The following is a 12,278-nucleotide window of genomic DNA, read 5'->3' on the forward strand; positions in this document are numbered from 1 at the left end:
AATACATCACTTGGTTGAACAAGATACATCCTTAGCTAAATGGCTGCAGTCTTGAACAATGTCCCTGGAGTCCAGGCCGCCATTTGTCAGGCTGCACGGGACCTAGAGAACAGTGTGTTTGAAAGGATGTCGAACAACTTCTAGTGAGTTCTCTATCAGAACCTAGTGTCTGTTCTGCTCTGAATGCCGTTGCGAGCCTGTGATTACTGTCATCACACAGCTGTTGTTTTTCTTAGAATGCTGTGCTTTGTTTGTTTCTTCGGTTCAACAAAGGAAGGTTAGATTTGACTTCAAACTCATTTGATGCATCATCACAACAAGCAGAAGCATTGGCAATGGCATATTGACACCCCCGAAATTGTAAGGGTCATCTCTATTGCACAACAATGATTAGCTCTTTCCATCTGCCACTTCCATCACTTCCTCCTTCCCTGATTGCAGTGTGTCTCTGGATAATCTACCCCGGGAAATTAGTTCATTTACGCTCAACAACTCTGCCTTTGCTGACGCACAAACAGGTGCAGTATAAAGATAGGCACGTATCATCTCTGAGAGAGGCAGCGCACTGTGCCAAGGAGGTAGAATCACCAGCCTAACTGCGACACCAAATCATATCTTGGATACAAAAGGCCATAGATTGATATTGATTAACTGACAGGAGCATCATTTTTAGGATGTACTATCTATGAAGAATGAGATGATGAAGTAACCTGGATTTGTTGAACGGTGGATTTGGACCAATATTCAGTGAATTGATCTAAGATATCCCAATTCATAACATGCAAATACCAACATGAATCATTGATCTTTGAAAACATCAGTATGAGTAAGAATGAGCCAAGACAGATGAGGTACCAGAACCGTGCTCAATCATCAGTTTTTGGAGGATGGCACACAAAAGTGCTATTTATCATGCAGGTCAATCAGCGGTCACCTGCACACAGCTGCAAGAGAACAGCCCATCTCACACTGCAGTACAACTGTTAAATACATATAGGCTGTAGAAGCTCTTATCATAGATTATTGTAGTGTAAGTCCACAAAAAGGGTGTTAGAGAATATGTTCAGGGGAAGATACTGTGCTACCTGAGTAGTTACTTGCTTACTACATCCTAATTACACCCATAAAAAAACAATATGGATATGCTCTGTCAGCTTCTTGTGAAGAACCCAGTAAAGATCCAATGAATGCCAATTACCCTGACCATGTCATGTCAGTGGCATCATGTAACAATTAATTTCAGATATCACACATTAAAAGGTGTGATTGCCTGTTGTGGGTTACAATTCATAGGCTAGTTTCTCAGCCACCCTGCATGATTCTCTCGTTTCTGAGATGGGTGTGGTAGCTACTGCACTGTGTGTGCCTGCATGGAAGGCAGGGCCAGGAGGGCAGGCTGGCAGTGTCACACTAAGAGGGGGCCAGTGCTGCATGGGGGGGCCTGGTGAGCAGCAGCTGAGCCAGAGTCCCGCTGGGAACCGTCACTGCTGAGTGGAGCAGGTGTCTCCAGCCAGGCAAAGAGCTTCCCTAAGCCAGAGGAGAAGAGAGGAGGCAGGGCCGGCCATGACTCTGTGTGCTCCGCAGAGGACAGGTGGCTCTCTCACTCTCTCTCTCTCTCTCTCTCTCTCTCTCTCTCTCTCTCTCTCTCTCTCTCTCTCTCTCTCTCTCTCTCTCTCTCTCTCTCTCTCTCTCTCTCTCTCTCTTGCTCTCTCTTTCATTGCATACCAAGCCACCATATTATGTATCTTGTCTGCAAAGTGATCACATTAGCTAACATGCTAGCAATGTTGCTGTCCATGGTGCTGAAGTACCAGATGGATATACAGTACAGTGCCTTCAGAAAGTATTCACACCCCTTGACTTTTTCCACATTTTGTTGTGTTACAGCCTCTCTGACCTACACACAATACCCTATAATATCAAAGTGTAATTATGTTTATTATTTTTATTTTTACAAATGTTTTAAAAATACAAATATGAAATGTCTTGAGTCAAGAAGAATTCAACCCCTTTGTTATGACAAATGGTGTTAAACATGACTTTTGAATGACCTCATTTCTGTACCCTACACATACAATTATCTGTAAGGTCCCTCAGTCGAGCATTGAATTTCAAACACAGATTCAACCACAAACCCCAGGGAGTTTTTCCAATGCCTCGCAAAGAAGAGCACCTGAATACCCCTTTGAGGAAATCCAACACATCACTGAGTACCACTCTTCATATTTTCAAGCATGGTGGTGGCTGCATCATGTTATGGGTATGCTTGTCATCGGCAAGGACTAGGGAGTTATTTTTAGGATAAAAAGAAAGAAGAGCGCTAATCACAGGCAAAATCCCAGAGGAAAAACTGGTTCAGTCTGTTTTCCAACAGACACTAGGAGACTAATTCACCTTTCAGCAGCATAATAACCTAAAACACAAGGCCAAATATACACTGGAGTTGCTTACTAAGATGACATTGAATGTTCCTGAGTTGCCTAGTTACAGTTCTGACTTTAATTGGCTTGAACATCTACGGCAAGACTTGAAAATGGCTGTCTAGCACCTTGACAGTTTCAAGAATTTAAAAAATAATAATGTGCAAATATTATACAATCCAGGTGTGCAAAGCTCTTTACTCAGAAAGACTCACAGCTGTAATCGCTGCCAAAGATGAATCTAACACGTATAGACTTAGGGGTGTGAATACTATTTCATTTTCAATACATTTTCAAAAATGTCAAAAAAACATGTTTCCACTTTGTCATTATGAGTTATTGTGTGGAGATGTGTTAGAAAAAAAAACATATTTAATCCTTTTTGAATTCAGGCTGTAACACAGCGAAATGTGGAATATGTCAAGGGGTATGAATACCTTCCGAAAGCACTGGACAAGGGGAGGTGGTTGTGATCCATAAAACATAGCCACCCAAACGAAAGACCTGAAGCTTACACCCAGGTAAGGGTCAGCTTTCTGGATACACGTACCCCAACCTGGAAGTAACAGCCTGTGATTTCACCCATAGAGAGGCAAATGGCAAGGTTTCCGAGGAGCAGCCACTCACGTTGCTCTGTGTGTATATGTGACAGGGGTCTATTTATCGACTGAGAGTTGCATGTGATTGTGTTGCTGCGGAAAATGAACATCTGAACAGTGTAATTGGTGGACAGTGAAAGCTTTGTAGTAGAAATAAAAGCTTTCGTTTGAAGACAGCAGTGCCAAGAAACGACTGCAGAGAAAACACAAAAGAATGTACATACAATTGTGATGATAGCTTGAAAACCATGACTTTTTGCCCGTTATGTAAGAGCGTTTAACAAGTGCTTTTTCCTCTTACAACCGCAAAGAGCACTTCTATTGTGTTGATTAAACCGGAATTTAATTTTAGAGACACATTTATATACTGTATGCTCACTGTGGCCATTGGTTTATATCCAATCACAGTTATTTCACGGCTTATAACAGAGTAATTAGAAAAGGAATCATGTTGGAGGAAAAAACGGAACTATGTCGTGTCTTTATTGCCTGAGAGCGAGGTTTACTCTTGTTTGTGTACATACAGCCATGAATGTTACTGTTAATTCGAGTGGAACGGTGAAAGGGCATTGAAGAAAACAGTCACAGTTTTATGCCATTTTCAGTCAACTGTTTCCATACACTCAGTTCAAGACATTACAAAGGATGCATTACCCCCACTGACCAGTGTAGTTCTATTGTAATCTCTCTTAGCTGACTAGGCTCATAATAACAATAACAATGACCATTATGCTACAGTCAAGATCATCTATATATATATATATATATATATATATATATATATATAATTATATTCAAATTGCACATTGTGACGTAAAAAAAGGGAGGTCAAATGGCTGCACCTGCTATTCGAGAGCCATCAGCATCGGACCGCCATCTTAAAAGAAGAGATTAGAGAGTGCTTTAGCTCACAGCTTACTGCCTTTTGGTAGGAAGTGACAAACGTGGCCAACACTTGAGCGACAGACTGTGGCCGAATCGTGACATCTTGACGAACAACACTGTTTTCCAGAATTTGTCGTTTCTTAGCCGATGCCTTTTATTGATCTACTAATTGTTTGGGAGCTGTAAACGTGACGGCTGTTGTCATGAATAAATGATATGTGCCTGACATGAGTGCATTACTGAGGAAAACCTGCGAGGCCAGGCAATACTTCCTTAGAGACATAGCGGTTCTCTTCACAGCCCTGGGAAAGCATCATCCCCAGTAGTTTTCCAAGCCATTAATAATGAATCCTTTCTAACAGCAGCATTCAGGTTTAGATGGCTGGGACATCAGTGACAAGACTAAAATAACCCATTTTAAAGCAGGAGAAGAGCATATTTATGTATGGTAATTATTCCTTAAGGTATCCTTCTTTGCTCCTCTCTCCATTCTTGATTTCTTTACTCTCCCAATCTCATTCTATTTCCTCCTGAGGGTGCAGGGGGAGGGGGTAAAAAAAGAGAGATGGACGGAACACAGAACACTGAGTTCATTCCTTTTTGTGGCTACAGTGGTCAAGGGCAGGACGAAACACAACATACTTTATTAATGCATTGCCTTTTATCAAGCATAAGTCTATGCCTACCTAAACAGAACATGTTACATTGATCAACAAAAATAAACAGCTAATACGACACACACAAGATAAAGCTATTCGCCAAGCATATATGCTGTTGAACTATAATATGGCAGAGTAGCATTGTGCACTCGCTTTCCTACTAGCATCTTAAGAAGGAGCAGTAAACCATGAAGTGACATTTAGAAAGATGAAATGTTCAGGGTTAGCATGTTAGGAGGGCTCTAGTGCTCTGAGGCAGGCTGGCAGCACAGCGAAGGGATGGGGCCAGTCAGGAGAATGCATCCCCTGATTAAAGCCCCAGCCAGATGGACCGCAGCGGTCACCCTCAGAGCGTGGAGGTACCTCGACTGGGATCAAACACAGAGCAGGCCGCCCCACAGCCAACCACTACACCACCATGGCAGCACTCACCACTCATAGTGGCAACACAGACGCCAATAGCGACGAGGGGCAACACTGGTAATGACAAGGGGAGCAGGCAAAGTATTGTTGCGGTTGAATGTCATTTATCAAGTGGCAACACCTCTGTAATCCAAATGGACTGTAATCCAAAATCTCCTGCTGTGACTGAAACCCTCCGTGCCAGAATACATGTCAACCATGGAAACCCCTCTGTGCAATTTTACAGCTCTCTCATTTCTGTTAAAGGTTATGGGGGCCTCAGTCCTTGCTCGCAAACAAAGGTAGTTACAGTGCCTTGCGAAAGTATTCGGCCCCCTTGAACTTTGCGACCTTTTGCCACATTTCAGGCTTCAAACATAAAGCTGTATTTTTTTGTGAAGAATCAACAACAAGTTGGACACAATCATGAAGTGGAACGACATTTATTGGATATTTCAAACTTTTTTAACAAATCAAAAAAATGAAAAATTGGGCGTGCAAAATTATTCAGCCCCCTTAAGTAAATACTTTGTAGCGCCACCTTTTGCTGCGATTACAGCTGTACGTCGCTTGGGGTATGTCTCTATCAGTTTTGCACATCGAGAGACTGAAATTTTTTTCTCCAATAAATGTCGTTCCACTTCATGATTGTGTCCCACTTGTTGTTGATTCTTCCCAACAAAATACAGTTTTATATCTTTATGTTTGAAGCCTGAAATGTGGCAAAAGTTCGCAAAGTTCAAGGGGGCCCGAATACTTTCGCAAGGCACTGTATATGTGCATGTTCTTATTCTACCATGGTATTTGTTTAATTATACTTCAGATGTAGGCTCCCTTGCTGGGTTCAGTATTTACCACTATTGACTTGTAATAACTGTCTTAATACTGCGTTTTGTGATAAAGGTGGCCATCTCTCCATACATACAGTATGTGGTTTTCTCCTTTCACATTCTGTTCCATAGACAGGAATAGCTTACGCAGTTAGATAAGCCATGCCACTTCTCAATTGCTCCATCTATATAAAATGGATTTGAGTTCAAGGGAATGACAAACGCCTGTGACAAATATAGCACAGCCTTGTCCTGAAGTCGCCATGAAGAATTAATGTCTTGTTGAGAAGTTTCTCTTAGGTGGTGACATGAGCATGAGTTGAAATGGCCGTGATTCATTTCCAATGACATGGAAAGATAGGTATTTACAGGAGAAATGTTTCTCCTGCAGTTTAAGGAGCTGAGTAAGGATTTGGCAGAATGCTTGTCAGTCATCTTAAACATCAAAGACAACAGAAGCCAGTCCCGAGGGACAACTACTGCTGTCCTCAGCTAAATGCAGATTTGTAATTGAAGCCTGATGTCTCGGAGTAAGCAATGCTGAGTTTGTCACTCTGTATCAAGACAAAAGGTCTGACACCAATTTGTTGATTGTTATGGGTGGAGAATGGACTTAAGCCAGAGAAGTGATGATAATCAATCTGAGTTGCATGGCCAGATGCTGCCAAAACTTCGATACAGGAAGTAAATGGAATGTTCAAGGGCAAATCAAAGAGAGCCAAATAAGCTCCTCCAAATAAGCTCCTGAGAAGACAAACCTGGGTGTCATAAAAAATAGTCTGTTTGTTTATGAGGGAATCAGAGACATACTGTACTGGGATTTTTCCATGATAGGCTCAGTTCCATGGAAAGTGCATGATGAACATCATTTTTTGGAGGTCTCGCTTTCTCTGCCAGATCAGGCACAAATGGGCTATAAAGGCAAGCAGGGGATGACACTTCCAATCCGGTTAGTGCCCCTAATAGGAAATACAGAGGTGAACTGGGAGAGGCGAGGCCTCCTGTTAACAAAGCTAAAATGATCCAACTACAGGCCCGGTGTGACATGCTAATCAATGGCTGTTGACCTTTCACTGACCTGGTTGTCTGGTGGTCATTAAAACAAACCATATTGTGAAAGTTACCATTTACTGACAGATCACTTTTTTTATTGTTCTGTAAAATCAAAGGGAATTTCAGATAACTTAATACGTATATTCATAAAAAATATATTAATCAGTGAAATTTTAAATATGGCACAGAGTAAAATACTGGCAGATGAGTCCATGGATGAATGTAATAAAATCTGAAAAATCTATCTCGCAGAAGATTACGTGTATATTTATTGAGCGTGACAAATTAAAACTTCTTAAAATGTTAACAGTTTTTTACAAACTTCACACATTTCAGGTGACACCAACACTTTGCTACCTTTAAATAAACTTGTGATTATTCAGAGTGAAACAAGAGAAGGGTGCGAATACACTGTGTCTAACAGTTAGATTGCTCTGACTTAGATTAAGTTGATTCTATAAGACTGTCTGCTGCATATCTAGTTTCATACTAGCTACATACAGAATAGATATTATCTTACAATGTTGTTACATCTAAGTGTAATATCAAATTGTGTATTTGCGTGTGTGTGTGCGTGCGAGAGAGAGAGAGAGAGAGAGAGAGAGAGAGAGAGAGAGAGAGAGAGAGAGAGAGAGAGAGAGAGAGAGAGGGAGAGAGAGAGGGAGAGAGAGAGAGAGAGAGAGAGAGAGAGAGAGAGAGAGAGAGAGAGAGAGAGAGAGAGAGAGAGAGAGAGAGAGAGAGAGAGAGAGAGAGAGAGAGAGAGATAACACCCACACGGTGTGTATGTGTGCAGTCAGCAGTGGAAATCCTTCAAATTCTTAGTTGAAATTCAAGTCAGCATTTAGGACGGGTCTCAATTTTCATCAGCAGAAAAAAACATTCACTGGATGTTAATCCATGGAGGGCTTTTGAGAGGGAGGGGTTTGGGATGAGTAGGGAGGGGTTTGGGATGAGTAGGGAGGGGTTTGGGAGGAGTAGGGAGGGCACGAGAGAGCAGGCGCAGGCCATGACAATTAGCCAGATTCTGGTGTCAGATTCTGGTAGCAGGCTTTCAGCAGAGGCAGGAGCCATGCCGGTGGGGCTCTATAATTGGGGCTACAGCAATCAGTGCGTCAGGTCATAGAAACTTCAGGTGGGTGGATGAGAGAGAGTGTCAGGACCTACCCAGACAGAGACAATCAATGATATGGGCTTTACATTGCTGACTGCATCGTTGGCAATCCTCCTGGGTTAGAGCCAGTAAAGCTTTTCACTTGAAAAAGTTAAGAAATATACAAAAAACTTTCATTAATATAGCTATCATAGTCTTTAGTCAAAATACATTAGCCCGTATAAGGCTAAAGCTAAATTCCAAATTATTTTTATGCAATATTTCACAAAATCCCCCAAAACACACACAGTGTGTACGGAGAGCCAAAGCACACAACTCTAGTGCCCAGCAACTCCAGTGACTAGATCTGAAATCTCCCAGCAGGCAGCCAACCTCCCCATCTGACAACACAAGGCAGGAGAGAGCCAAATGTAACACTGTTTTAAGACCCCATTCACTTTCATCACTTTCTATTCGTTAAAATAATGTAGGAAAACAATTTGGTAAAAGAAAGCAAGTACAGAAGAGGATATGGATTGCTCAAGTGAAATCCCATTAAGGAAACTTTATTGAAGTAATTGAGGATGTTGCCCATAGATAAGAATCTTCTGCTTCCTGGAACTCTCCTTAACTGCATACCTATTAATCCAATAGTTAAAGTTGACTGCACTCAAAAAGAAAAACGATTGTTATTCATCTGTGTTACGTTCTATTATTTACTGCCAAGAATTAAAAGCTGGTAATAAAAACATGGTACCCGGAGAGAATATTAAAGTCAGTGAAGCAGAGAATTATTCCCCAAGCTCGTACAGAATGCAATGAATTCAAAAAAGGTCAAGTCAGAATAATAGAAGTGATAGAAAAAACAGGTCTGGTATTCATTGCAGGTTCCTAGACTAAGAAGCGTTGTACCAGAACGCACCCCGAACAAAAGGCAGTTGGTATCTGTTGTTGTCCCTGGCAGTAAGGGGTGGAGGAAGATACCACACATTATTAATATAAATCAAACAAACACATCCATTCGGGAAACACCCATGTCCTGTTGATTCCTAATTGAGGTTGGCGATGCTTTAGCCGTGCCTTTAACGCTCATTAGTATTTCAAGCACATTGCTGTGCATGGCTTTAATACACAGTGAGGTGGAGGGGCCAGAGGTGGAGTGGAGAGATTGGAGAGCTTCAAAACTCAGTCTCTTGCTTTTTTGATTCAATGCATGCAACTGTGGGCACATTCTGTGCCCTGTGAAAGCTGACCAATGCACAGGTCTCTTCTCATTGTCATTATGCTACTGTACATGTACAAATAGAAATACAGTCCAAACATATACCTTGCAGATATACTGCACTGAATGTAAAGCATACATTCGTAAAAAAAAAATACATACATTGTTACATCCATACTATAGGCCCACTTTACATATTGAGAAATGAACAGCTGAGTCATTCCGAGCCAACGTCCACACTAAAAAAAAACTCCTGCAAATGTTTGGGGCAAATGATGGATTAGTTTAACAGTGCTGCAGTGTTTTGTAGGCTGTCAAGAGCACTGTGGGACTTCCTATCAGTGCTCGTTCAGCTGGAGGTTAATGGACTTACTCAAGTTAGTCTGCCTGCCATGAGAGTCTCCTCCTAATTGAATAAAAACCAGCATGTGAACGAGAGGACCAGCTATATGTCTCTCTGTCTCTGATGTCTGGAATAAAACAACGTACTGTAATGACGCAGTGTTGAACAGTGGATAAAATAGGCTTACTGCTGCTAGGCGCATGCTGTAACAAAACAACCACAAAGCAAAGAGTAATATATTGTGTCATGACAACTACGTAAATTAGAGTATGCAGGTGCTCGCTCTCCTTGTCGCAGGTGCTTGCTCTCCTTGTCTCTTTGAGTCTGGGGCCAGCTAGTGTATATCTGCTTCATATGCTATGGCCTCTCTGGTCACTGCTGCTCTCTCATACCCAAAGCTATTCTAATCAAAACAGACTTGCCCCAGGGGTATGTGGCTGTTAGGTTTCAAAATGTATAAGGTATATGAGATACTGTAAAATATGCACTGTTGTTGCATCTAAAATACTGTATGAAAGATGCATTGTTATTTTAACATTGTGAAAGATCCTAACAATTGTTTTGAATTATTGCATTCTTCGAATCACACCTCTGTGTGTTGAATGCATTTATGGAGACAAAGGCAGCATTGTAGGTCAGCTGGCATTACTGATGTTTATGAGATGTGGCATGCCTTAGCTTGCGCAGGGTACAATTGAGAGGACTGCAGTAGTAGGCGTATAGGTATGGGATGCTATGCATCACTTCCTATACAGGTACAAAAGACCCCCTCACCAGAGCTCTACAACCACAGCGCTGAAATGGGGGTTTGTCGGAGGATGGAGATGAGGGGCCTCGTGTTAATTATTTATGATGCTTGCGTGCAGCTGTGAAGGGGAGCACAGGTGATTGAAGCTCACAGAAAAGACAGGAGGGAGCGAGGTAGAGTGGAGAGATGGGTGATGAACATCATCATCAACATCAAAAGGGCAGAGAGACTACTGCGCAATGTCACGAAGAGGAACAATTAAGCTACTTCTCTACACAATGATGATGGTGGTATGTCTCCATCCATGTAGACTACAATACCTTGTCACACCGTATGTAGTAGTGCGAGTGGGTTATTGGTTATCTTGCTCCATGTTACAGTTGTCAATTATATTTGTCTTCGCTGTCGATGCTGTAGTGCATAATATCAATCGCACCTTACGTTGGTTGCATCGCCCCCCGTCGTTCCCTTCTCGCTCTAGCCCTCCTCCAACACTCTCATCCACTAGCGCACCACCCCTTCCTTGCTCTATCGCAGCCAATGAGATTCTACACCCGACAGACTGAATAACCCATAAATCGGTTGTAGGAAAAATAGCTGCTTGTACTAGCTGTTTCGTTTCAGTGAAGACTTATCCTTTTAGTTTTTTAGTTTTCTTTTTTTGTGACAGTTTATTTCCTCCCACGATCCCGAAGAGAAACAACGATATTTCCACCCACGGCTCTCAGCCTCCGACACGCGGCAAGCTCATTCATCCAGTCACACGCGCCTTATCTACCCGATTGTCCTTGGGACCACGCGCTCCCCGCACGAGGATCGACTCTTGATAGCAACCGATTTTATTTAACCACAGGAAGACTAAGCACCTGCATCTCCCCTTTCGCTTTATCCTGCTCAACCCTAAACAAGAATGGTCATGGTGAGTAGGGCACAATTTAGCCTATGCTAAGCGCATCTGTCTTATAGGCTCTGTCTAGCTTAGGTTATTAGTCGTCTACATTTTACAAACTGCTTTGTGACACCTCCGCAGCAGTAGCTTCTAGCCAGGTGATAAACTTCGGTTTGCGTTTTAATCCGTAGCGAGCTGTCCCATTTTTTGGCGCTTTGTTGTTCATAGTCGTGATGCTCCTGCAGGTGTGTGTGTCCGTGCGTCGGTACATCTGTGTGTGAAATGTACATTTTTGATGTGAGTATTTCATATCAGTAGCCTGTGTCTGATAAACCAAGCCCAGCTTAGTAATTAGTAAACATGTGTGGGCGATTTTGTGAATTTGTGATTATGTCGGTGAACTGCAAAGTGAATTGCGTTTTGTAAATTATCTAGGTCTTAACTGGACTTTCCTTTGAATAAGCAAGATACATGCAACAAATATGAGCATATATCAATGTATATAGTGTATATTTGCAGGCTTTAACATGCATGCAGTAATAGCACATTTATATACATAGTGCTGTTCAGGCATCCTGTAGTGCCTGAGGGTAGAATCCAGGGGCATAGGCACGGGTGGGCCTGTGTGGAGTTCAGGCCCACCCACTGTGGAGGCAGGCCCACCCAATCAGATTGAGCAACAAAAAAATATCAATATATTTTTTGCACTACTTGTCAGTGTTCCCAGCAGGACATCATTTGTAGTTTTACCTAATCACAGTACTTGACTTGGGCAGGAACTGAGTCCTGGCACCTCAAATGTTATTCTGCTTAAGTTCCTGCACCTCCTATAGAATATTAGCTCAAAAGAATTTAGCAGCTCCTGCACCTAAATATAAATGGTACCTTCACCTAAAATGAGTAACGGCATCTATACTGAACAGAAATATAAATGCAACATGTAAAGTGTTGGTCCCATGTTTCATCAGCTGAAATAAAAGATCCCATAAATGTTCCATATGCACAAAAGTGTATTTCTCTCAAATTTGGTGCACAAATTTGTTTACATCCCTGTTAGTGAGCATTTATCCTTTGCCAAGATAATCTATCTACCTGACAGGTGTTACTTATCAAGAAGCTGATTTAACAGCATGTTCAT

The 12,278-nt window shown here is 41.9% G+C and overlaps 1 protein-coding gene across 8 annotated transcripts in view; it reads left to right on the forward strand.

Annotated features, from left to right (window-relative positions):
- The window catches only part of LOC124037768 (ELAV-like protein 4), an 82,415-nt gene that overhangs the window by 3,382 nt on the left and 66,755 nt on the right, over positions 1 to 12,278 (forward strand). Inside the window, exon 1 of one of the 8 annotated variants that reach the window (XM_046352797.1) lies at positions 10,802 to 11,170. The exons of the other annotated variants lie outside the window; for them this stretch is intronic. Within the exon in view, the coding sequence (XP_046208753.1) occupies positions 11,162 to 11,170 (9 nt within the window). The 5' untranslated portion in view covers positions 10,802 to 11,161. Of the gene's footprint in view, positions 1 to 10,801; positions 11,171 to 12,278 lie in introns of those variants that run through there. 8 annotated transcript variants of the gene reach the window in all.

Source organism: Oncorhynchus gorbuscha, linkage group LG06 (genome assembly GCF_021184085.1).
Source record: "Oncorhynchus gorbuscha isolate QuinsamMale2020 ecotype Even-year linkage group LG06, OgorEven_v1.0, whole genome shotgun sequence".
Taxonomy (NCBI): Eukaryota; Metazoa; Chordata; class Actinopteri; order Salmoniformes; family Salmonidae; genus Oncorhynchus; species Oncorhynchus gorbuscha.